General features: G+C 41.6%; 1 protein-coding gene across 3 annotated transcripts; it reads left to right on the forward strand.

The window, feature by feature from the left end:
* Positions 1-997: 997 nt before the first annotated feature.
* Positions 998-27,015, forward strand: LOC133540619 (uncharacterized). 3 transcript variants are annotated; one of them, XM_061883384.1, is made up of 6 exons: positions 1,000-1,186; positions 3,259-3,585; positions 18,365-18,523; positions 24,101-24,168; positions 24,237-24,321; positions 26,886-27,015. In XM_061883384.1, the coding sequence occupies exons 1-6, from the start codon at positions 1,117-1,119 to the stop codon at positions 27,005-27,007; spliced, it is 831 nt and encodes a 276-aa protein (XP_061739368.1). In that variant the 5' UTR covers positions 1,000-1,116; the 3' UTR covers positions 27,008-27,015. The 3 variants fall into 3 exon arrangements, with proteins under 3 accessions (XP_061739370.1, XP_061739368.1, XP_061739369.1); XM_061883385.1 differs by having other exon boundaries at positions 26,889-27,015; XM_061883386.1 differs by lacking the exon at positions 18,365-18,523 and having other exon boundaries at positions 998-1,186.
* Positions 27,016-27,753: the final 738 nt, after the last annotated feature.

The raw sequence follows: 27,753 nt of genomic DNA on the forward strand, positions 1-27,753 counted from the left end.
TTACACATTCCAAGAGACACAGTTGGAAGCATAATTTGCAAGTTTAAAGCTAAAGGCACAGTGGAAACACTACCTGGGCGTGGTAAAAAGAGAATGCTGTGTGCGTACAGTGGTGAAAAACCCCCGGGTAACAGCTGAGGAACTACAACAGGACATTGCAGAGGGGGTAACGCAGGTTTCGTCCCAGACAATAAGGCGCGCACTACGAGATGAAGGCCTCCATGCCAGAACTCCCAGGCGCACCCCACTTCTGACTACCAGGCACAAGAAAATAGACTCCAGTATGCCAAAAATCATCTGGACAAACCCCAAAGGTTTTGGGAAACTGTTGTATGGAGTGATGAGACAAAAGTGCAACTCTTTGGGCCTATGAATCAACGTTATGTCTGGAGGAGAAAAAATTAAGCTTACAAAGAGAAGAACACCATCCCTACTGTTAAGCATGGTAGGGGGTCTATCGTGCTCTGGGGCTGTTTCTCTGCCTCAAGTACCGGGAATCTCCAGCGCGTTCAAGGCATTATGAATTCTATTTCCTACCAGGATATATTAGCTGCAAATGTCATGAAGTCAGTGACGAAGCTGAGGCTTGGGAGACGTTGGACCTTCCAACAGGACAACGATCCCAAGCATACCTCCAAATCAACATCAGAGTGGTTGCAGAAGAAGGGCTGGAAAGACTCTGGAGTGGCCTTCACAGTCGCCGGACCTAAATCCTATAGAAAACCTGTGGTGGGACTAGAAGAAGGCAGTTGCAGCACGCAAGCCCAAGAATACTGTAACATGTCCCTCAATATTGCATAACTAAAAGTTACTTTTAGGACCAGTTTGATATAAAAGACAATTTTTTTGGTTGGATCCTTGGCCTGGAAAACGTTGTAGACTTCGCTTGACTGCATAAAGTGCGTAGCATTTCAGCACAGGATGCTTCAACATCTAAACAATGAGCCCTTCCTGGACTAACTCACATGAGGGTTTTTCTGTCTGCTCGATTGGCGGGGCGGTTGGGGGGTGGGGGGGACTTACACAAGTTACTCTGCGCAAGGTCACCATATCAGCGCTTCACTTTGAACTTCCTGTTGACTGTCTTCTTTTGGGCACACAAACATAACATCAGTCATGATGAGGGAGATTGTCACCAAGCCTCTGGAGTTTGTTTTGATGATAACGATGCACATGGCCGTCACTGGTAAGTCTCTTTTGCATGCACGTAATCTCTTATTTTGGTATCAACCCATAATTATATCATGCTAAAAAAAAAAAAAAAATCTGTACAATTGGGATTGTTAGTTAAATGCCAGTCCTTTATTATTGTCGAGTCTTCTTATGTCTCTAAATGTGCAAGCAACGGTTAGTTTGGGTTATGCTGACGTCCAGGAGCGTAGCACGGCATTCTGGGCCCCCACATACAAATCTATTTGAAAAGACCCCTCCATGCCACCCTTAACCCAAACCTCGCCGCCTCATACACATACTTGGCATGATTACATGCACTAAAAAGAAATATTCATTGCGGAAACCCACTTTTTAAAACACAAAATCTTAATTCGGTTTTTCAATCCAATCTAATCCACTTTATTTGTATAGCACAGTGGTTCTCAAATGGGGGTACGCGTACCCCTGGGAGTACTTGAAGGTATGCCAAGGGGTACGTGAGATTTTACAGTGATGTACCCCGTGTGAACATTTTTTGATTCAAGTACCCCCTAATCAGAAAAAAGCATTTTTGGTTGAAAAAAAAGAGATAAAGAAGTAAAATACAGCACTATGTCATCAGTTTCTGATTTTTTTACATTATATAACAGTGCAAAATATTGCTCATTTGTAGTGGTCTTTCTTGAACTATTTGGGGAAAAAAAGATATAAAAATAACTAAAAACTTGTTGAAAAATAAACAAGTGATTCAATTATAAATAAAGATTTCTACACATAGAAGAAATCATCAACTTAAAGTGCCCTCTTTGGGGATAATTCTAAACATTTCTTCACAAAAAAAGAAATCTTTAACATCAATATTCATGGAACATGTCCAGAAAAAAATCTAGCTGTCAACACTGAATATTGCATTGTTGTATTTCTTTTCACAGTTTATTCATATTTTGTTGAAGTATTATTCAATAAATTTATTTATAAAGGATTTTTGAATTGTTGCTATTTTTCGATACATATATTTATGAAGTATTGTTGAATTGTTGCTATTTTTAGAATATTTAAAAAAAAATCTCACGTACCCCTTGGCATACCTTTAAGTACCCCAAGGGGTACCCGTACCCCCATTTGAGAACCATTGGTCTAGAACATTGAGAGGTAAACCCTCCAAAATGATTGAGTTTTGTTCTAAAAGTCAATATAAAGTAGCCAGATTATGAATATAGATAATCACATCACCTGTGAAGTGAATTATATTTATATAGGGCTTTTCTCTAGTGACTCAAAGCGCTTTACATAGTGAAACCCAATATCTAAGTTACATTTAAACCAGTGTGGGTGGCACTGGGAGCAGGTGGGTAAAGTGTCTTGCCCAAGGACACAAGGGCAGTGACTAGAATGGCGAAAGCGGGAATCGAACCTGCAACCCTCAAGTTGCTGGCGCGGCCACTCTACCAACCGAGCTATATCACCCCACATTAATAACTTAAATATGATTACAAATCTGTCAAGTTTTCCTTTACTTAAAAATGAGAGTGTCTGATACACATAGGCTTATCATCAGTAGATAATACGTCAACATTATTATGATCATATTATAATTGGTGCATCTCCTGGGGGTTAAAATTCCAGACGCCTCTGTTTCTAACTTTATTTGAGGGTCCTTGAATGCATCACAATTCTGCAAAAGTGAAACTGACTTACACATACTGTAACTTTCCCCTATGCTGCCGCATTTAGATTTTTCTATTTCAACCTTTCTTTTATCACCTCATCCTTATTCCAAAAGCCTGGGGCTGGCCGTGAAAGCTTAAAGGTGAAATTTGATAAGGTTTTGACGTCTGTGTGGAGTGAAGTGTTCGAAATTAGGTTCGCTAACATTATTAATTTGAGCCAATCAACCTTATTATTAAACTTTCACAGCTAAATAATTTTTTTTATTACCATTTATGACGTCTTTTTTCATTATTATCATTTATTTGAAATTACATTTTACAAAAAGCCCAGGGGCCTCCCTATGCTCGGGGCCCCGGAACAACATCCTTAATTATACGCCATTGTCAACGTCAGTCAGCCAGTCTTTTATTGCACATTGTTTTTGTCCACGCACAGGCCAAGCAGACCAAGCAGAGGTCACAGGGATCCTTGGCCAAAACGTCACACTCCAGTTCAGGTTTAATCAAACCATCATCACCAAGACGAGCCATTTTGCAGTTTACAAGACAGGCCCCAAGAAGATGGCTGAGTGGTTTCCGCAGAAAGGTTGCTCGACAGGTTTTAGTATTTACTTGGACAATTCTTCTGCACTTTACCAAATTACGAACCTCACACACGGTCACACCGGGACCTACTGGGCCACCCTCTTCACGAAAAGCGGACCGGCCAGAAGGAGTTCTTCCGTACGCCTGCTTGTTTTGGAGGAAAACCGCCCTGACACCAGTAAGACACAACTTTTAATGTCTTTTCTTCAGTAACGTGCAGTTTCATGGCTGGTGAGGCACTTTAAAAGAGAACATTATCACAATTTCAGAAGGGTTAAAACCAATAAAAATCAGTTCCCAGTGGCTTTTTTATTTTTCAAAGTTTTTTTCAAGATTTTCCCCGTCCCGGAATATCCCTAAAAAAAGCTTTAAAGTGCTTGATTTTCGCTATTTGCCTAAGCCACTGTGCATTTCCCTGTGACGTCACAGAGCGATTCCATTACAAACAATGGCGAATAGCACAGCAAGATATAGCGACATTAGCTCAGATTCAGACTCGGATTTCAGCGGCTTAAGTGATTCAACAGATTACGCGTGTATTGAAACAGATGGTTGGAGTATGGAGGCAGATAGCGAAAATGAAATTGAAGAAGAAACTGAAGCTATTGAGCGAATAGCTATTGACGCTATTCGGCCGTGCATGTCTGTCTTAGCATCGCCGGTAAAATGTGCAGACCAACCGATCAGGACTTTCGCATTGACACTGGATCAACTTAAATCCCTCGATTGGTAAGTGTTTGTTTGGCATTAAATGTGGGTGGAAGGAAACGCTGGATGTAAATATGGTTTCAAATGTACATACAGGTAGCCTAAATAGCATGTTAGCATCGATTAGCTGGCAGTCATGCCGCGACCAAATATGTCTGATTAGCACATAAGTCAATAAAATCAACAACACTCACCTTTGTGATTTCGTTGACTTTATTGTTGGGAATGCATCTGCTCTGAGTGTCGCAAGATATCCAGACATTCTTGTCATCTCTGTGCCATCTCTGTCGTAGCATTGCCGGTAAAAACCAAACGAGGGACTTTCGCATCTCTTGACACTGGAGCAACTTAAATTCGTCGACTGGTATTTGTTTGTTTGCCATTAAATGTAGATGGAGGGAAAGGCTGGATGTAAATATAGCTACAAATGAGGCATAATGCTGCAATATGTACACAGCTAGCCTAAATAGCATGTTAGCATCGATTAGCATGCCGTGCTAATCGATGCACATTCTACGTAAATCGACTTGAATCCGTCCCTGATCGTGTTGTTACACCCTCCGACAACACACAGACGAGGCTTGATGTCTCCAAGGTATCAGAAAATAGTCGAAAAAACGGAAAATAACAGAGCTGATTTGACTCGATGTGTGTGATGTGGTAGGGAAAAATGGCGTTGAGTACCGATGTGACGTCACGTTCTGACATCGTCACTCAGAAAGGGATAAACAGAAACGCGTTTAATTCGCCAAAATTCACCCATTTTGAGTTCGGAAATCGGTTAAAAAAATATGTGGTCTTTTTTCTGCAACATCAAGGTATATATTGACGCTTACATGGGTCTGGTGATAATGTTCCCCTTTAACTCCCGGCTGTATATATTTATTTTACTATCAATGCTTAAATCTCTAGATCAGGGGTCGGCAACCCAAAATGTTGAAAGAGCCATATTGGACCGAAAATACTCCATCCATCCATTTTCTGCCGCTTATTCCCTTTCGGGGTCGCGGGGGGCGCTGGCGCCTATCTCAGCTACAATCGGGCGGAAGGCGGGGTACACCCTGGACAAGTCGCCACCTCATCGCAGGGCCAACACAGATAGACAGACAACATTCACACTCACATTCACACACTAGGGCCAATTTAGTGTTGCCAATCAACCTATCCCCAGGTGCATGTCTTTGGAAGTGGGAGGAAGCCGGAGTACCCGGAGGGAACCCACGCATTCACGGGGAGAACATGCAAACTCCACACAGAAAGATCCCGAGCCTGGATTTGAACCCAGGACTGCAGGACCTTCGTATTGTGAGGCAGACGCACTAACCCCTCTGCAAAAAACAAAATCTGACTGGAGCTGCAAAAAATTGAAAAGCCTTATGTAAGGGTTATAATGAAGACAACACATGATGTAAGTGTCTATATTAGCTATATTAGCGTACTATCAAAGGCTAACGCAAATCTTTGTTGACAGAAATGTTGTATTTTTATCTTTTTCGACACATTTTTGCAACATTAGAAAACATTAGTAAAACGGAGGCTTCTAAGAGGGTGAGATAACTCCTGGAAATTACTGTCTCAGAATGGCTAAAGGTACAGATGTGTTTGTCCAAGTTTAAGGAAACGGCAGGCTGTCTTTGTCAGGCTTGCCTCTGACAGTTTGATTATGTTTTAGTTTTTTCCTCTGCATTTGTCTTTGTTTCCTCTGTGTGTGTAGTGTTTTCTGTCAGCGCTCTTATTTTGGTGGTTTCCTGTCTTCCTCCCTGAGTGCTGTGTTCCCCCTAAGCTGCGGCTGATTGGCACCTGGCCACACCTGGTGTCCATCAGTCCGCTCCTATTTAGACCTGTCTTCCCATCCAGTCACTGCTGGATTATTTTATTGCATGTCGCTTCTGTATTGTCGCTCCTGACGGGTCGTTGCAGTGTAGCGGTAAGCTTCATTTGGTCGCTTTGTGTAGCTTACTGTTTTTTGTTCCCTGCTTTCAGTTTTTGTTTGTTCATAGCCTAGTTTGTTATCCACCCACGTGCGTGCTTTTTGTTTGTACCCTTTGTTTGGTTTTGTAGTAGTATTTTATATTAAAACCATGTTTCCTTATTCAATGCCTGCCTCCTTCTCTGCATCTTGGGGTTTGTCACCAACTAACTGTGACAGCCTTCTTCTAATGGATTAATTACAATCTTTGCAAGCTGGGTAACGTTTGCTATGGTCTGGAACAATATGGCACAAAAAAAAATATCAGAAATTCAGCCAATATTATATACAGATAATGTGTCATGAGACATGCACATACAAATTAAAAACACAGAGGACATAAGTAAAATAAATTAAAATGAGCTCAAAAATACCTATAGACGAGGCATAATGATGCAATATGTACATACAGTTAGCTTAAATAGCATGTTAGCATCGATTAGCTCGCTATCATGCACTGATCAAATATGCCTGATTAACACTCCATCGACTAATTAACAAATAGTTGATAATTCAATAACATCAACAAAGCTCACCTCTGTGCATTCACACACAATATAAAAGGTTTGGTGGACAAAATGAAACAAAAAAGGAGTGGCATAAAAACACGTCATTCTGTGGCAACAGCGGAGAAAGTTATACATGTAAACAAACTATGGTGAGTTCAACGATTGCTGAAATTAGGACAAAACGGTGCTTGCCAAATACTCTCATCAGTGAAACATGTAGAACATAAACAGTGGGATTTCTAGCAATTAGGAAGGTTTTTGTCGTGTTTGTTCTCCTACAGAAAATGTATTAAAATAAAAAATACATTTATCTTTTTGCCTTTTCAAACATCTCTGAAAGAGGTCCAGGGAGCCATTAAGGCGCTAAAAAGCCGAGTGCGGCTCTAGAGTTGCTGACCCCCGATATAGATCAACTTTAGATCTATTTGTTGATATAAGTTTTTTTATGTTGTTTCATGTTTTATGGCCTTTTTGTCAAAGAACTTTTTTTTGCTATGGCAAAAAGACACACTATGCAATTCCACTCCCTCCTCTGCCAAAACCCTCAAAAGTCCAATATTCAGTGTGAAATAATTGAAGCCTTAAATAAGTCGTTAATTCACAACAAAATAGATTTTTATTCATGATAATGGTTGGCGACTTGTCCAGGGTGTACACCGCCTTCCGCCCGAAGGCAGCTGAGACAGGCTCCAGCGACCACCCGCGGCCCCAAAAGGGACAAGCGGTAGAAAATGGATGGATGGAAAATGGTTTGAGCATTGACCGTTTTTAAAAAAAAAAAAAAACTATATTAGAAGACCCATCAACCCTTGAGGGTACCACTCATAAAAGTGTTAAAAGTATGTCATACATGTATTTATATATTTTTTTTACTTTAGATGCTTAAATCTGTAAATCAACTTTAGATCTATCGATTTATAATATGTTTTGGTTGTTTTATACAATTTTTGTCAAAGAAAACCCTATTTTGTATGGCATAGGAAAAAAAATTATGCAATATTTTCCCTCCAAAAATCAGAAGTTAAATATTTGATGTGAAGTAAGTAAGTTGAAATGTTTGTGGCTCTTTAACTCACCAAATGGTCAAATATTTTTTGCTTTAACTTTCAGAATTTGTGTAACTGTTACGATTCCAACATTATTCCTCTATTTAATGACAAATTATCAGAAATAGCACAAAGACAACGACTGCACCGTTTGTATGGCGATCTGCTTACAATTTCAATGAGGTCTGCCACATCTTTTTATGTGGCCCACAACTTCATTTTATGTAGCCCGCCACATCATTTTATGTGGACCGTTATGTCATTTAAAGTGGCTTGCCATGTCATTCAATGTGGTTTTTCACATTATTTAATGCGGTCCACAACTTCATTTAAGTGGCCCGCCACATCATTCAATGTGGTCTGCCACTTGATTTTATGTGGTCCACAACTTCAATTTAAGTGGCCAGCAACATCATTTAATGTGGTCTGCCACGCCATTTTATGTGGCCCACAACTTAATTTTATATGGCCCGCTACATCATTCAATGTGGTCTGCCACATCATTTTATGTGGAACGTTACTTCCTTTAAAGTGGCTTGCCATGTCATTCAATGTGGTCTGTCACATTTGATGTGGTCCACAACTTCATTTAATGTGGCCTGCCACATAATTTTCTTTGGTCCACAACTTCACTTTATGTGGCCCGCAACATAATTTAATTTGGTCTGCCACATCATTTTATGTGGTCCACAACTTCATTTATGTGGTCCGCAATTGACAAGGTTTGGACTATGAGGTGGTTTGTTTTACCGAGGCAAAGGAAAGTTGGCACAAGCAAGACGTGAATGTAAGTACATATTTATTTCTTAACACTATAACTCAAAAAGACAAACAAAAGGCGCGCACAAGGGCGGAGAACAAACTTGACTGGAAAACAAAACTAGCACTATGGCATGACTATAGACAAAAAACAAAACTCAACTGCGACATAAAAGAACCAAAAACTTACGTGGCATGAGCAGGAGGGAAAATATGGGCTGAGTGATTAGCAGGCATGGCATGGCATGAAGGGAGTAGGGGTAAAGTCGCCGGGCTAACTTTCTGGCAACTTCCGGTTTAAATAATAGACATGATAATTGCAAACAGGTGTGAGACATGAGGACAGGGGCGTGACATGAGGACAAGGTGAAAACTAATGAGTTGGCATGATAACAAAGCAAACAAGTAAGTGCAGGCACAGGACCTGAGTGTCCAAAAAACAAAACCGAACATGACCAAAACAAAACATGATCCCATAGACATGACAGCAGTCATTTAATGTGGTCTGCCACACCATTTTAGGTGGCCGACAACTTCATTTTTATGTGGCCCGCCACATCATTTAATGTGACGCCACATAATTTTATGTGGTTCACCACATAATTTACTGTGTCCCCAGGGTGCAGATCGGTAGGTTGTTAGTTCAAGCCCCGGCCAAGTCATACCAAAGACTATAAAAATGGGACCCATTACCTCCCTGCCTGGCCCTCAGCATCAAGGGTTGGAATTGGCGGTTAAATCATGAAAAATGATTCCCGGGCGGGGCCACCGCTGCTGCTCACTGCTCACCTCACCTCCCAGGAGGGGATCAAGGGTGATGGGTCAAATGCAGAGAATAATTTCACCACACCTAGTGTGTGTGTGACAATCATTGGTACTTTAACTTGTAACTTTATTGGCCACTAAAGAAAACTAAACCATTCAGAGCGCGTTGTTCAGTATCCTAGCCACTGATTGGCTCAGCATATTGCATTAAAAGAGTGTAAAGGTGACTAAAGGGTATTGTTTTATGGTTAAAGGGCTCTCGTAATGTTAAAAAACATATTTGCTCTAGCTATGAAATTATTTGATTTCTACTTCGCGGGAATTAATTTCTCGCAGTCATGTCCGAAACCAATTTACCAGCAATACACAAGGAAGGACTGTTGTCACCTTACTGGCTAAATTACAGCCCCTGAATAGCTTCATAATCCCATTCGCTGACCATTAGTTAAGGTCAAAATTGTCGTTAGTTGCAGCCCCAATCAGCAACAAGAATAATATCACATTGACATGAAATACATTGCACAGGTTGTAGACCAGGGGTCTCAAACTCAATTTACCTGGGGGCCACTGGATGCAGAGTCTGGGTGAGGCTGGGCCGCGGGAAAAGATTTCTTAAAAAAATAAATTGCAGACTCTTCAGCATGTCTAGTTGTATAATGACGTTTTAAATTGTATTTCTTGTGCACCGCAACTTTCTCTGTGCAAATAAGACACGTCAGGGTGCCCCTGTGCTCAACAAAGAAATATTGCATCTCCCACTTTTCCTGGAATTGTCTTTGCACATCGCTAAGCTTTTTCTTCGCTGCAGGCTTTGAAAAAGACATGTTTGGGGTCATACTTGCCAACTTTGAGACCTCCGATTTCGGGAGACGGGCGGCGCGGTTAAGTATAATTCACCAACTCGAGTATTTCATACATATTTCATATACATATATATATATATATATATATATATATATATATATATATATATATATATATATGAAATACTTGACATTCAATGAATTCTAGCTATATATATTTATTTTATCATATATAAATAAAAGAAATAGTTGAATTTCAGACGGCACCTGTCAAATACACAGTAATAAAAACACAGTTGTTCTACTAACTGTACTGTGCTTATTGGTTATTAAAAAAAACAACAACACTTACCTTTCACTATTTGAGTAGCCTTTGTTCTGCTATTTGCGTACTGGCGAGAGTCACTTGCCGTCAGGTGCACAACACCACGTAGATTGTTGGCCAATCAAAAAGCAACCCCATAACGCTATAGCCAACATTCACCAGAAGATGGCAACAGACAACATAGAATCACTCTATTACATGCGGCCTTGCCATGGCTGTAACTTCCTTGTTCTTCTGCTTCGTCTCCTTGTGTGTGCATCCATCCATCCATCCATTTTCTACCGCTTATTCCCTTTCGGGGTCGCGGGGGGCGCTGGCGCCTATCTCAGCTACAATCGGGCGGAAGGCGGGGTACACCCTGGACAAGTCGCCACCTCATCGCAGGGCCAACACAGATAGACAGACAACATTCACATTCACATTCACACACTAGGGCCAATTTAGTGTTGCCAATCAACCTATCCCCAGGTGCATGTCTTTGGAGGTGGGAGGAAGCCGGAGTACCCGGAGGGAACCCACGCATTCACGGGGAGAACATGCAAACTCCACACAGAAAGATCCCGAGCCTGGATTTGAACCCAGGACTGCAGGACCTTCGTATTGTGAGGCAGACGCACTAACCCCTCTGCCACCGTGAAGCCCCTTGTGTGTGCAGTTTTTATTAAAAATCCGTAGATGTTTTAACGTGATTGGGCAGGGAAGCTGTTTATATAACAGGAAAGCGGACGTGAAAACAGGCTGTCCCCACTCATGTCCGCATGGAGCTGGAGGGGGCGTGAATTTCCGGAGATTCCCAGGAGAAAATTTCTTCCGGGAGGTTTTCGGAAGAGGTGCTGAATTTCGGGAGTCTCCCGGAAACTTCGGGAGGGCTGGCAAGTATGTTTGGGGTTGTGGAATATATTTGTATTTAGCCGACGCACGGAGAATAATGTTATTTCCGCAATGTTTGCCGTTCCACTTTTCCTTCCTACAGCAACACGGCGGTTGGCAGATAATAGCCGGGAAAGTACCGGGATAGCGAGCACAGAAAAGTGACGGCTCCCGGAGTGTTATGCGGCGTCATAAAGAAATGTATGTAGTGTTCATCGTGAGAGGCAATGCAAACTAAACAATAAAAAAAACAAATATCGGTTTGAATTGGTCCAGGTTATCAGGGACTGTTAATACTGACGGACAGGTGTCGCAGTGTGACTGCAGCCAGGCACGTAAGAAAACCCTCGTCTCCATGGCAACGTTTCTAACGCTTTCACTCATTTGCCGCTTTTCCACTAACGCAGGGGTAGGCAACCTAGAACGTTGAAAGAGCCATTTTGGACCCAAATAACACATCGCTGTCAAGCGGCATTCATATAAAACTCGCAGGCCGCACTAACATTAAACTTTCATATTAAGGTGGGGGCCGCAAAATAACGCGGGCCACGTGTGTGAGACCCCTGCTGTAGACCATATTGGCGACAGGCTTATCAACAGAAAGAGTGAAGTATTGCTCAATCAGAGGGAAGCCTCAGCTCACGCAGTCTCATCTCAAGCTTCTAAGCCCTGTATTTGATCGGGAATGTGCCGATTCAGCAAATTTGGAGTGACACAGACAATATATTTATAACATGGCTCAATAGACAAATATATTTCATGATGAACGGTGGGGCCTGACTTGCCTCCCTTATCATATGATCCATGAAGAGTATTTAGTGTCAACTACAACGCATTTTGTTATCATTGCCGTTTAACCCTGAGACGCGGACAATTTTTTTTTACTGCAAAATATATATATCCGTCCGTCCGTTTTCTACCGCTTATTCCCTTTGGGGTCGCGGGGGGCGCTGGTGCGTATCTCAGCTACAATCGGGCAAAGTGTCATGTGGACAACTCGCCACCTCATCGCAGAAAATATATGTGATGACTCTTCTTCGGCATTGTAATGCCGGTGTGGTTTTCCCGTGGATGCGTCGAAGCGATGAACACAACAAGGTAAGTTATAAATGGATTTATTAAATAATAAAAGGCTAGGAACAAAAACACTGCTGTAAAGAGAAGGCAAACCAAAAACAGAAAAACAATTCCTCAGCATGTGAGCTGGAATAAACAAATGGCTTAGCGTAAAAGCTAGCGAGAATATACATACAAAGATGAAGGTCGAGAGTCGTCACTGTTGCGCGTGGGCAAATTAGGATCCGAGGCTGAACAAAGAAAAGAGGAAAGCTTATATAGGGAGAAATCAAGGAGAACCAGGTGTGTAGAAAACGAGGAGCAGGTGAAATCAATGTGTAACCATGGTAACGGACTAAACAGGAAGTAAGTGGGTCAGAAGAGAATGAAACAAAGATGGAAAAATAAACATGTGAAGATCTGAGTCACAGATCGCAACAGTATTCCCCCCCCCAAAAAGACAGATTCCAGATGTCTCAAAGAAAACAAAAACAAATAAGAAACAACTTGAACCCCCTCCCCAAAAACAGAGTCCACAAACGAAGGGAGGGCGGAGGGAGGCCACGGTGGAGGGTCGCCAAGTCGTGTGTCCCCGAATCCACCGAGGACAAGTCAAGTGGCGGCGGCGGATGGAACGCCGCTGCCGAAAAAGTTTTGGCGGGCGACCTCGAAAAGGCCACATTAGTGGCCGCATCGCAGGATGAGGTGCCCGGCGAGGCGGACGACCCGGGCACGGCCACATCCGTGGCCGACATGGAGGAGGGAGTGTCTGGCGAGGAGGATGACCTCGCAGAGGCCACGCCCGTGATCGACGTGGTGGACGACGCCTCAGCACCGAAATCCCAGCAGGCTTGGAAGCAGCAGACGAGGGTGCGGGGACTGCAGCCAAAGCAGGCCCGAGTGCAGCTGGCGAGGATGATGCGGGTGCTGCAGCCGAAGAAGGCGTCGGAGGCGGCCTGGGAGCCGCAGGAGTCGTCGGAGGCGGCCTGGGAGCCGCAGGAGTCGTCGGAGGCGGCCTGGGAGCCGCAGGAGTCGTCGGAGGCGGCCTGGGAGCCGCAGGAGTCGTCGGAGGCGGCCTGGGAGCCGCAGGAGTCGTGACTGGTGTGAGCTCCAGCCTCATCGTCGGCGCCGGTGTGGGCTCCAGCTTCTTCGTCGGCAGTGCTTGGCGGCGTGGAGCTGGTACCGGCGCTTGTCGAGGAGCTGGCACTGGAGTGGGCTCCAGCCCTGTCGACATAGGTGAAGGTTCCAGCCCCGTCGTCGACGCTGGTGTGGGCTCCAGCCCCGTCGTCGACGCTGGTGTGGGCTCCAGCCCCGTCGTCGGCGGTGCTTGGCGGCGCGGAGCTGGTACCGGCGCTTGGCGGCGTGGAGCTGGTACTGGAGTAGGCTCCAGCTCTGGAGCTGGTACTGGAGTGGGCTCTAGGCTAAAGTCTGTAACTGGTATGAGAACCAGTTCTGGGTCGGAGGCTGGTGTGAGAACCAGGTGGGAGTCTAATTCTGGCTTGAAAACCAGGCGAGAGTCATGTGCTGGTGTGAGAACCAGACTGGGAGCAGTGCAGAACACCGGTGGTGGAGGACGTGCTGGAGGTAATGACCTCGCGAGTCCGAACACCGGTGGAGGAGGTCTACAAGGCCGTTGAGACTTGGCCGGGGGAAAAACAGGTGGAGGAGGTCTACAAGGCCGTTGAGATTTGGCCGGGGGAAAATCAGGTAGAGGAGGTCTACAAGGCCGTTGAGACTTGGCCGGGGGAAAAACAGGTGGAGGAGGTCTACAAGGCCGTTGAGACTTGGCCAGGGGAAAAACAGGTGGAGGAGGTCTACATGGTGGCTGTGGTTTAGAGGGTAGTATCTGTGCTACCTCCGTAGCACAGCTATAGGTCATAGCCCCTTCCTCCAGACGGGGATCCCAGACCCGTTCCCTATGGTCAGGGACTGACCTTAAGGGAGGGTGGTGGGAGGCTTGGAGGCGGGCCGACTCCTCCCCTTTAATTTGTCCAGAATTTCCTTTAGAAAAGGGAGGAAACACCTTGGACTTGGCCGGAGAATGAGGTTTTAAAGGAGGTGTAGGAGAAAAACTAGGTGACTGAGGTTGACTAGAATAATAAGAAAAAATATCCTGATAATTCTGTATCTTGTCATGAATGTTATTGATATTCAAAAAAGGTTGGGAATGAGAATTACTGTCCACAATATAAAAATCTTCTGAAAAAATGTCATCAACAGAGGCCGGTGTTGCGTCACCGGTGGGCGTTCCCCAATTGACGTCATCGCTTGTGTCAGAAAAAGTGTCATGGCAGCTTAAGGAATGATTTGAAAAAAAACAAGCAGGATTACCGGTAATGACGGGTGAATCCTGGACGGGGTGAAACTTGCTGTGTCCATGGGGAGGAATAAGTGGTGCTGGAACATTACTGCCGTGCGGGGGGCCTCTCCACTGGACCCCCCGCCTCTTCGGGGCAGCGCGAACGGCTTCGGAGGGGACTTCAGGCCCACAGTCAAGTCTTTCCTGCTCCCAAGCCACGAGCTCCAACCACAAACCCAAGTCGAAGGGTTCCTCCCGTGGTTTCGACGCGGAAAAACATTTTGATGCTCGGATCCTACTGTGATGACTCTTCTTCGGCATTGTAATGCCGGTGTGGTTTTCCCGTGGATGCGTCGAAGCGATGAACACAACAAGGTAAGTTATAAATGGATTTATTAAATAATAAAAGGCTAGGAACAAAAACACTGCTGTAAAGAGAAGGCAAACCAAAAACAGAAAAACAATTCCTCAGCATGTGAGCTGGAATAAACAAATGGCTTAGCGTAAAAGCTAGCGAGAATATACATACAAAGATGAAGGTCGAGAGTCGTCACTGTTGCGCGTGGGCAAATTAGGATCCGAGGCTGAACAAAGAAAAGAGGAAAGCTTATATAGGGAGAAATCAAGGAGAACCAGGTGTGTAGAAAACGAGGAGCAGGTGAAATCAATGTGTAACCATGGTAACGGACTAAACAGGAAGTAAGTGGGTCAGAAGAGAATGAAACAAAGATGGAAAAATAAACATGTGAAGATCTGAGTCACAGATCGCAACAATATATATATATATATATTTTAAATAAGTACCAGAATGAAAGCAAACAATATGTTGTAAGTTGTAATCGTGAAAGGGTGTGATTGAATAAGATCTGCTGTTTTTAAGTACCTTCTGCAAAAAAGCTATTCAAAGATTATATGTATGACAGCACTCTGGAGTTTTAAGAATCTTCTGCAGCTGAACCGTCGAATAGCCCGAATGATGAAAAAGAGAGGACCTGAAATGGAACCTTGAGGAACGCCACTAGTACAATATAACTAAATGACGACTGACTGCATCTGAAGTAAACAAGCTACACTTTAGTTACATAAATCACATAATTTTTTTTCTCTTGTTATATTCTGTTTTTACTGTTATATTTGTATTCCTATTGTTGCTTTATATATTTATTCTTATTGTAATATTTTTCTATTTTGTTTCCATTTATACCCCCATTATTTACTTTTTAAATTGATCTCAACTCTGTACACTGCTCATGGAATTTTTAATTTTCCTGAAGGAACTCTCCTGAAGGAATCAATAAAGTACTATCTATCTATCTATTACAAAAATAAACAACTGCTAAAAAAGAGAGGACTTAAAAAGGGTGCCTTACGGAACGACTCAGTCATGTAAATCACATGTTTGGACCCCAGGGTCCCATGTTTGCTCGAAAGTTTAAAATGCAGTGGAGGGCCGTGTGTTTCCCAATAAACAGCTCTCAAAATACCATAATTCATGTCACCACCTGACCACAGCTAGAAAAATACTACGCAGAAACACACTAGCTCACAACTGTGTATTCAAACACCTCAACAGTGTACAAAAACGGGGTTATTTTACGGCGCATTTAAAAATTAGTCAACCCGCATCAGCAAATTAAAACATATCTTACGTGGTAGAGTCAAAATTTAAATAATTGTAAAAAACATATTAAACATGAAAAAGTAAAGATGTAAAATATTTGAACTCACAATTTTTAGCACCCATCCGATGTCGTATACGCCAGTGGTACCGCTCATAGATGGTTGAATCGAGTGGAAGTGGCGGGCAAACCATTTCACCGCCCGGGTCAGCTTGGCTACCTTCCGGGGTCGGCCGACCTCGTCTCACAAGATCTAGTTACCCTTTGAATATCCTTCTAGAAAATGGCCTTGCAAATATACATCAGCCACCTGTCATCAATCAATCAATGTTTATTTATATAGCCCTAAATCAATAGTGTCTCAAAGAGCTGCACAAGCCACAACGACATCCTCAGTTCAGATCCCACATAAGGGCAAGAAAAAACTCACAACCCAGTGGGATGTCAATGTGAATGACTAAGGGAAACCTTGGAGAGGACCGCAGATGTGGGTGACCCCACATCTGAAGTCTCTCTGCCCTCTAGGGGAGACCAAATGCAATAGACGTCGAGTGGGTCTAGCATAATATTGTGAGAGTCCAGTCCATAGTGGATTTAATATAATAGTGAGAGTCCAGTCCATAGTGGGGACCTACTCAACGCTTTCCTCTCCTTCTTAGTGGGTTTGAAAAGTGAGTACCGCTGATTTCTCCGCTGGCCGGGTATGGCTCTGGCGCCCCTTCCTGCTTTCGTAAATCACATCTTGTGATTGCATACTCACTTGGGAGTGACAAGTGAGTATCCAATCACAGTCACGTTCAAAGTAAGGCTACCTAGATGGGCTACAGTCAACAACTCGTGATCGGATTGGTTATCGCAAATGTCTATCATTCATACAGCGCTGGCAACAAGCTAGTTCAATTATTTTTTGGATAAAAGCTCTAATGTAAGAAACAAGAAACACTGGGGCCTAATATGACAAGAAGAGAATATGATTAATCATTCTATATAATTATGAAAAGTAACTTAAAAATGTACTTTTATTAATTTATGATCATGATTAATGTTAGGCCAACAGAGAAGGCTTTTACTGGCCCTGAAGGCCCACCACTGTTAAAATGTCCATGCAAGGATCTGTTTACAGTGGTCCAAGTTCCTCTATAGATCAAGACCACTCTCGTGTTTTGGGAATTTGCTGCAAAAATGTTTGTCTCCCAAGCTTTAAAACTGAACTCGGATTTGGCCCCTTGGCCGCAAGTTAAATAGATAACTAAATAGTATTAGCTTTGCACTAGTAACTAAAGTGGGGCAAAAAAGTATTTAGTCAGCCACCGATTGTGCAAGTTCTCCCACTTAAAATGATGACAGAGGTCTGTAATTTTCATCTTAGGTACACTTCAACTGTGAGAGACAGGATTTCACATTGTAGGAATTTTAAAAAATTTATTTGTAAATAATGGTGGAAAATAAGTATTTGGTCAACCATTCAAAGCTCTCACTGATGGAAGGAGGTTTTGGCTCAAAATCTCACGATACATGGCCCCATTCATTCTTTCCTTAACACGGATCAATCGTCCTGTCCCCTTAGCAGAAAAACAGCCCCTAAGCAGGATGTTTCCACCTCCATGCTTCACAGTAGGTATGGTGTTCTTGGGGTGCAACTCAGCATTCTTCTTCCTCCAAACACGACGAGTTGAGTTTATACCAAAATGGATACATGGATGATACAGCAGAGGATTGGGAGAATGTCATGTGGTCAGATGAATCCAAAATAGAACATTTTGGTATAAACTCAACTCGTCGTGTTTGGAGGAAGAAGAATACTGAGTTGCATCCAAAGAACACCATACCTACTGTGAAGCAAGGGGGTGGAAACATCATGCTTTGGGGGCTGTTTTTCTGCTAAGGGGACAGGACGACTGATCCGTGTTAAGGAAAGAATGAATGCAGCCATGTATCGTGAGATTTTGAGCTAAAACCTCCTTCCATCAGTAAGAGCTTTGACCAAATAATTATTTTCCACCATGATTTACAAATAAATTCTTTAAAATTCCTACAATGTGAATTCCTGTATTTTTTTTGTCACATTCTGTCTCTCACAGTTGAAGTGTACCTATGATGAAAATTACAGACCTCTGTCATCATTTTAAGTGGGAGAACTTGCACAATCGGTGGCTGACTAAATACTTTTTTGCCCCACTGTATTTTGGCGTTCATCCTAAATCCACATTTTCTTTTCCTCTCCCACAGTTTCTCACGTAGAAGAAAACAGACAGACAACCAAACACACGCCTAGAACAAGTCATCTTCCCTTTTCTGGTCCAGTCATTGCCATCTTTGTGGTTTCACTTGTCGTCGTGTTTGCAGCGGTGTTCCCCTGTTTATTCTGGTGTTGTGTCCGAACTCGAGGTACAGTATGGACTTTCCTTCTCACATTTTCTTGTTGTCCGTATAATAATCGCCAAATATTCAAGCAATCACGTTAACACAGGAAAGCGCTGGTCAACAACTATCTTGACGCATACAGTACAAAGATAATTGAAATACGTACAATGAGGTGCCCAATACAATTTAAATTTAGGGAGCCATAAAGTCTACTATTTAATACTTGCTTTAACCCAATACCTTCATAAACACTTCTGACATTTGGAAGGATGGGTTTTAGAATAATTGTTTCTAAGTTATCACAAAAAACTTTGTGTTACATTGAGTGCCCGGTGAGAAGCAAGTGTAAGGCTCGTAAAACTCCACTGTGTAGAGGGAAGCAAGATGAAGGTGTTCCTGTTTTTTTCATATTTTATAATCAAACAGAAATATATTGTCTGACCCAAGGACTATAAAAGGGAAAAGGAAGCAGCACAAGAATCCCCTCTAGGCAACCTCCTTTTTCAACTGTTTTACGGACGTCTCTTTGAACTCTTTTACGAACCTCTTCTTTAAACTGTTTACGACCTTTTCTGTGAAGTGTTTACGACCTTTTTCTTTTGAACTGTTCTGTTACCAAAGGCAACGCTGTTTACGACCCTGTCAGGTTCAAACACTGATGACATCTATTAAACAAGACAAAAGGCAAGGAATCAAATAGAGACAGAATTCAATTTGGACTCAAATCTGAGGAGAGACATGGCCACTGTACTCTCCGTACAGTTCTGTACCACGCCCTGAGGAAAAAGGTTTACGTCTCCTCTTTTATCTAGGTATTCAATGTTTACGCAACAACACATGTCACAACAGAAATGGGGTGTATGTAAACAGTCATTGTTTTCGGTCACATTGAAGACAAAAGAAGAAGATGCCTCGGGCTTGGGCTCATCCTGGATTCAGCATCGCCAGGTCTTTGAGGACAATAGATAACCACTTCCGTCTCATTCCAACGTACACAGCGGAATCTACCAAGACTTTGCTTGGTGCAACAAAGACAGATCTCACCTGTTCACTGGAAACTGAGAGAATGGAAAACTCTCTGAGTTTCCAGTGAACAGGTGAGATCTGTCTTTGTTTTTTGATAATTTACATAAAATTTTTCTGCTGTGGGCATGTGGTCAGCGAAAGTCAAATAATGGAGGAGTTGTACAATCTTTCGCCAGAGCGTGCTGGAGATTGTACAAGAGTACAGTGTCCCGGTGTCTCTCCTCAATTGAGACAAATTGAATTATGTCTCTGTTTATTTCCTCACTTCTTGTCTTGTTTAATAGATGTCATCAGTGTTTGAACCTGACAATGGGTACCGAAATTGGTACTTTTTTTGTAGGTACCAATCAAATCCCGTCAGTACAGCTTTGTATCGATTCACATGAAATCAAACAGTGCCACATTTTAATACTTTTGTTGCCTGTGACGTCGTGTTCGGTTGCAGACCATGGACCGGTTCTAACACTTGGTGGGGAAATAAACACTCAAACCGCTGTCGGAACGGAATCAGCCAAACTGCATCTGGGTAATGTTACAATTTTTCAGGGCAACAGAGAAAGTATTCCTGATAGAAAACTCTCAAACGTAATGTAAGGCTCCATTTTTCCAAATTGTTGTCGCTCGATTTTACATTGAATATGCCACATTGGTGATTTTAAGTGACAATTTTAAAACGTACAAACATGGTAATTAAAACTACAACTAAGATGCATGTTACAATCAAACAGCTGGTCTACAATAAGTGCAACACTTAAAGTGTAAACAGTTCGTAGGGCCAACAAAAGACAAGACTGGCACATTCCGTTTCATGGCAAAGACTACTTCCTGGCTAGGCAACACACCATAGTCTATACACTACTGCCAACTAATGTTTTGGAATTGCAACTGCATGCAAAGTCCACTATGTAATACCTGCAAATGAGACTCAGATATATAAGAAAACAAGATATAATGACTGGGTATAACGTCTCTTCAGGATGGACCATTTTGTGGGTGGTCTTATTTACTTGCCTACACTTCAACAGCGTCTTCGTCCCACCATATTAGTTTGTTGTAGTTTTTTGTAAAATGGTGAATTGTAAATGGGTTATACTTTTATAGCGCTTTTCTACCTTCAAAGTACTCAAAGCATTTTGACACTAGTTCCACATTCACCCATTCACACACTGATGGCGGGAGCTGCCATGCCAGGCCCTAACCACGACCAATCAGGAGCAAGGGTGAAGTGTTAAAGGTGGACCGACATCATATTGAACACTATGGGTTAGGAATGGGATGGCACTTCAAGTTCATATGTGAGTCAAGGCAGGTGGACAAATACACTATTTTTCCAAAAGTATCTCCACAATGTCTCGATGGTTTGATTTCAATGCAGATCCCAAACACACAACATCAGCAGCCAACAGGTAAGAAAAGTTGATTTTGTATAATAGGGCCCCTTTAACACGTTATCACACATACATGCAGTGAAAATTGGTACCGTTTAGTACCAGTATCGATTCCCAGCAAATGGGAATCGGTACCGTATTGTTTGTTAAAGGTAGCCATCCGTAGTCAGAGTAACAGCACAAACTTTAAACTTACTAGAACCTTAATTGTTCTAATAATGTCATTTATCCGCACATCAGCTCCATTACTCTAATGTCTTTAATGTTATTTGTGGTCTTTGATGTTTGATGTTTCCCTCTTACACACATGTAAGAGGGATGTGTACTATGGCTATGAGTTTTTTTTTTCCTTGGCCTCAGTCTGGACCCCCTCTCCAGGGCCCAGACTAAGACCAATTTTTTCATTTTATTTCAATCTTCTATTTTTTTCTCCCATTCCCCCCCACTTGTTTACCTGTATGTCACCTTTTTGTAAGGGGCACTGGAAGCCGGCAGACCCGTCAACCATCCTGTTCTGTCTCCCTGTAATGTTTGTCTGATCTTCAATGGGATTGTGCTGAACATTTTAATTTTCCTGAAGGAACTCTCCTGACGGAATAAATAAAGTTCTATCTAATCCATCTAATCTGCACATGGAATTAGGACAACACCTCCTGATATCGAATATAATAGAATAGACTTTATTGTCATTATATTTGCATATAACGAGATTAAGGACTCCAATTTAAGGTGCGGTAGTGGGAACAAATATGGGGTAGACATAAAATACACAAGAGGTAATAAAGAAAAAACTAACAATTGAAATAAACAGACTACTATCCAATAAAAATAATTGTCATGTCCTGGTGATCATGTTTAGTTTGGCTGTGTTCTGTTTGGTTTTTGAATTTTGTCAGTTCCTGTTTTTTCACTCCCTGCTTTTTTTCCAAGACAACCTATTAGTTTTCACCTGTCCTCATGTCACGCACCTGATTAATTTGGACTCATGCACCTGCTGTCAATCACCACATTACTATTTAAGCCTGCAGTTGCCAGGCAGTCAGCCTGGCGATATCACCCTCTATACAACCTTGTTATTCATGCTGAGGATCCATACTGCTCTTTTTCAAGCTCTTTTCTCGTTCCAAGTAAGTGTTCTTTATTCATGCTATAGTGTGCAAGTTTTGTTTTATGTCCATAGTTCTGCCTTTGTGCGAGTTTTTGTTTATACACCTTGTTTTTTAATACTTTTGAGTGTTAAAATTAAAAGATGTCATTACCTTCACGCCATGGCCGATCCAGTCACTTCGCACCTTGGGAAAACAATCCACACCATAGTCCTAGTCTTGAAAATAATAGGCAATCCTGTACAATATAGAAAACACAAGGGCTGTGAATCTTTAGATGTCCCACGATTCGATTCTATATCGATTTTTGGGGTCACGTTTCAATTCAATATCGATTTTTTTTTTCTATTCAAATCAACATGATTCTCGATTCGAAAACGATTTTTTCCCGATTTGAAAGGATTCTGTATTCATTCAAAACATAGGATTTCAGCAGGATCTACCCCAGTCTGCTGACATGCAAGCAGAGTAGTAGATTTTTGTAAAAAGCTTTTATAATTATAAAGGACAATGTTTTATCAACTGATTGCAATAATGTAAATTTGTTTTAACTATTAAACAAACCAAAAATATGACTTATTTTATCTTTGTGAAAACATTGGACACAGTGTGTTGTCAAGCTTATGAGATGCGATGCAAGTGTAAGCCACTGTGACACTATTGTTCTTTTTTTAAATTTTTGATAAATGTCTAATGATAATGTCACTGAGGGATTTTTAATCATTGCTATGCTGAAATTATAACTAATATTGATACTGTTGTTGATAATATTAATTTTTGTTTCTCTACTTTTGGTTTGTTCTGTGTCGTGTTTGTGTCTCTTCTCAATTGCTCTGTTTATTGCAGTTTTGAGTGTTGCTGGATCAGGTTTGGTTTTGGAATTGGATTGCATTGTTATGGTATTGCTGTGTATTGTTTTGTTGGTTTTATTTAAAAATAATAATAATAATTAAAGCTGCAAGCAGCGTTGGTCGGGTCCGCTTTGGCTGCAGCCCCTGCGACTCAAGCCCTGGTCTTAGTCAGACCTACATAGAGGTTTTTGTTTCATGTCTCTACGACATTCCTAACAGAAGTTACAAGCAGTTTTGTCTGTGTTTTTTCCTAGGGGCGCTAGAGCGCAATTTAGATTTTTAGGGTTTGGTTTTTTATTAGATGGCAATTTTTGCCAGTCCTGATGTGCGTGTAAAATTTGTCTAGTTTTGAAGCATGTAAGGGGGTGAAATTACGGACCGCCGTTTCTGGATGTTGTTGATTAATTGCTTTCGCTTTGCATAGTAGAGCTATAACTTGCACTTTGAAGCATTTTAAGGGGGTCAAATTACAGCTCAAAGAGGCAAAAATTAAATTTTTTAGGAAAATTTGCGCAGGGGTTTTTTGAAGTCGCGTAAAATCCAAACCGGAGCAGTAATCAAAACTCTTTCGATAACTTTTAATCAGAAGGGTTCAAACTCTCGCACAGTAATAATAATAATAATAATAATAATAATAATAATAATAATTAATTAATTAAAAAATAGATTTTTTTTAAAATGAGAATCGATTTTGAATCGCACAACATGAGATTCGCGATTCAAATTCGAATGGATTTTTCCCCACACCCCTAGAAAACACAATAGAAATACAAAATACTATACAATATACAGAACAAGACAAGAGTACCGGAGTAAAAATCGGCCAAATACTTTTGGCAATATAGTGATGGTTGGTTTATTGTAAGAGAATTAAAACAAAATCATATCTGCTCATCAGCTGGAGAAGAAACGATTACATGGCTCACAAAAAGTTAGTGATATTGGGCTGTTGGGTGAACTTTGGTGATTCCGCACTGTATAATTATCTGTAGGCTTCAAAGATGCTCTGTGACCTGACAAAACAGACACATTGCAATGCTACTCGCTAAATGCCAACAGGAAACCCACATGTCCTTGTTGAGCCTGTAAAAGGTTAGTTCTGCTGTACCGGCTTCTGTTTCGTACGCTTGTGTGACAAAAATCAATCATTTGGATGATCAATAGAAAAACCAGGACTAAAATCAAACAATGAGAAGGATATCAAACTGATATTGTCATGTGTTACTGTAGGGACCAAAGATGGAGCAATCTTTCGCGCAGACGTCAACGCGGACGGAAACTCACAACCCTCAACACAGGTGAGACACGCTAGTCAAAGTCAACATCGGAAACAAACGTCACATTTTCACTCTCGATTTCTTGCCAGGCGCCGCCAGAACCCACCTTTGTGTACAGTCTTCTGGACTTTCCAAAAAGACTACCGACACCTTTGAAGGACAAGCCTACATTGAGTAATTACAATCAAATCTAAAATCGCAATGTTGGTGAAGTAAAGCTTAAAGTTTTTGGAAATTTCTTGCAAATAAATTAAAAGGTGCTCACAGTAAGATTTTACAAAGCAAAAAATGTAACAATAAGTTACCATGAGTTGTTTAACAGAACACTTTTGCTTGACAATTGTCTAAAAACTTTTAAAGGGGAACATTATCACCAGACCTATGTAAGCGTCAATATATACCTTGATGTTGCAGAAAAAAGACCGTATGTTTTTTTAACCGATTTCCGAACTCTAAAAGGGTGAATTTGGCGATTTGAACGCCTTTCAATTGTTCGCTGTCGGAGCGATGACCTTTCACCCGTGACGTTACAATGGGAAGCAATCCGCCATTTTCTCAAACACATTACACACACAAGTCAAATCAGCTCTGTTATTTTCCGTTTTTTCGACTGTTTTCCGTACCTTGAAGACATCATGCCTCGTCGGTGTGTTGTCGAAGGGTGTAACAACACGATCAGGGACGTATTCAAGTTGACTTACGTGGAATGTGCATCGATTAACACGGCATGCAAATTGATGCTAACATGTCAGAAATGGCAAGAATGTGTGGATATCCTGCGACACTCAAAGCAGATGCATTTCCAACGATAGTCAATGAAATTACAAAGGTGAGTTTTGTTGATGTTATTGACTTATGTGCTAATATTTGGTCACGGCATGACTGCCAGCTAATTGATGCTAACATGCTATTTAGGCTAGCTGTATGTACATTTTTAGCTATATTTGCATCCAGCCTTTCCTTCCACCCACATTTAATGCCAAACAAACACTTACCAATCAACGGATTAAAGTTGCTCCAGTGGTCAAAAGATACAATCGTTGGTTAGAAGGCGATCGCCGAATAGCTTCAAAAGCTATTCGCTCAATAGATTCAGTTTTTTCTTCAATTTCGTTTTCGCTATCTGCCTCCAGACTCCAACCATCCGTTTCAATACATGCGTAATCTGTTGAATCGCTTAAGCCGCTGAAATCCGAGTCTGAATCCGAGCTAACGTTGCTATATCTTGCTGTTCTATCCGCCATGTTTGTTTGTATTGGCATCACTATGTGACGTCACAGGAAAATGGACGGGTGGATTTACAGATAGCGAAAATCCGCCACTTCAAAGCCTTTTTTCGGGATATTGAATGATGTGTAAAATTTTGAAAAAAACTTCAAAAAATAAAATAAGCCACTGGGAACCGATTGTTATTGGTTTTAGCCCTTCTGAAATTGTGAAAATGTTCCCCTTTAAGAATGACTAACTTTATGTACTTTGTAAAACATATAGCATCTTTTGTCTGTCGTGAACAAACGTGATTTGTTTAACTATATTAATATAATACAATTATTTTTATCAGGTTTTTTAAGGGCTGTTCATCTGTCCTGTTCTGACTGCGAGCATAAAAAAACCTAATTACCGTATTTTCCGCACTATAAGGCGCACCTAAAAACCTCAAATTTTCTCAAAAGCTGACAGTGCGCCTTATAATCCTATGCGCCTTACATGTGGACCAATATTGAGCCACGACAGGTCTTGCAACTACGGTAAGCAGCCGCCAACTTCATTTTCCCCCGTAGAAGAAGAAGCGCACGATGCATGCTGGGATATATGATTACGGGAGGCGTGCCGTTTCTGTGTGTTTATGTAAAGACCCCAAAATGGCTCCTATTAAGAGACACGCTTACGACGCAGAGTTTAAACTCAAGGCAATCAGTCACACAGTAGAACACGGGAATAGAGCCGCAGCAAGAGAATTTAACATTAACAGCAGCGACACTGACTCGTTTAATGACGACTTCGACGAGACGGCATGTTGGATACCGTATTCACCCAACTGTTTGATTCGGACACTGAAGAAGAAGAATTCGAGGGATTCGTGGATGAGGAATAACTTAAAGTGAGCTTTACATGTTTATTTTGTGTGTTGTGTTGTGTGAAATTATCATTTGAGCAACGTTGAGTTATTGATATATTATTGCTTTGCACTTTTTCGAGTGTTACTATATTGTGATTGCACTAACGTTTGATTTACCGTAACAGTATCAGACTGTTTTTTATGTGTTTTTTGAATCGGGGAAAATAATAAAACAGCTGTTTATTCATTTTGGGAGTGAACAGAGTTGTCAGAACGCTGGTTTGTAATCTAGTAATAAAGTTTGACTGACCTGACTGTTTTGTTGACAATCCCTTTAGTGCAACTCCATCTAAAGCAGGGGTCGGGAACCATTTTGGCTGAGAGACCCAAGAAGCCAAATATTTCAAAATGTATTTCCGTAAGAGCCGTATAATATTTTTTTTAACACTGAACACAACTAAATGCGTGCATTTTTAAGTAAGACCAACATTTCTAGAGTATAATAGGTCTCTTGTTCTTTGTAATAACAGTTTTATTCGGAAGCTAACTGTGGATGGGGCATGGCCTGCGGGCCTGCAGCGAAGCGGGGTGTTGCCACGAGCACCCTCGAAATCAGCGATAGGTGCGTAGATGGCCCACCTGGGCCTTGTTATCTCATTACCTGTCGCTCTGTTATAAGCAGCAGCCAGGAGGAGAGATGGGGTTGGAGCTGGAGCCAAAGCACAAGCAAGGACGACGGAGAAAAAGACAATTGCTGGAAAGCAACTGAGAGACTTACTGAAAAATAAAACAATATTGTAACCCTGAAACAGGCTCTCAGGTCGGTGCTTGGTGGTCTGAAGAACCCCCAGGAGGGCAAGCCCCACACTAACCAATAATAAATAAATAACTTCTTACCATTAACGCAACTTCTTGAACAGGTGCGGTAGGAAACGGATGGATGGATTAAAAATGCATGAGAATGTTTTATATTTTGAACATTATTTTCAACACTGTGATTACAAGTGGAATTATTCATTACTTATCATGTTAAGCAAAGTCAGCTCAGATTTATCCAAGAGCCAGATGCAGTCATCAAAAGAGCCACATCTGGCTCTAGAGCCATAGGTTCCCTACCCCTGGTCTAAAGGATGCATAACGTAACCCCAGCCTCTACTGTAGCATCTACTCTATGCGCCTTATAATGCGGTGCGCCTTATATATGAACACAGTTTTAAAATAGGCCATTCATTGGAGGTGCGCCTTATAATCCGGTGCGCCTTATAGTGTGGAAAATACAGTACTATCTTCTAAATATGTTTCTTTTTTTACATTATAAGAGCCCTCTAGACATAGAATAAGCAATAGATAATACTGGTTCTATGTTAGCTACCTCTCTTAGTTTATAATGTCTATTTTATGTTGGATCTACTCTCTATTTCAGTGGTTCTCAACCTTTTTTCAGTGATGTACCCCCTGAGAACATTTTTTTATTCAAGTACCACCTAATCAGAGCAAAGCATTTTTGGTTGAGGAAAAGAAGTAAAATACAGCACTATGTCATCAGT

Source organism: Nerophis ophidion, linkage group LG22 (genome assembly GCF_033978795.1).
Source record: "Nerophis ophidion isolate RoL-2023_Sa linkage group LG22, RoL_Noph_v1.0, whole genome shotgun sequence".
Taxonomy (NCBI): Eukaryota; Metazoa; Chordata; class Actinopteri; order Syngnathiformes; family Syngnathidae; genus Nerophis; species Nerophis ophidion.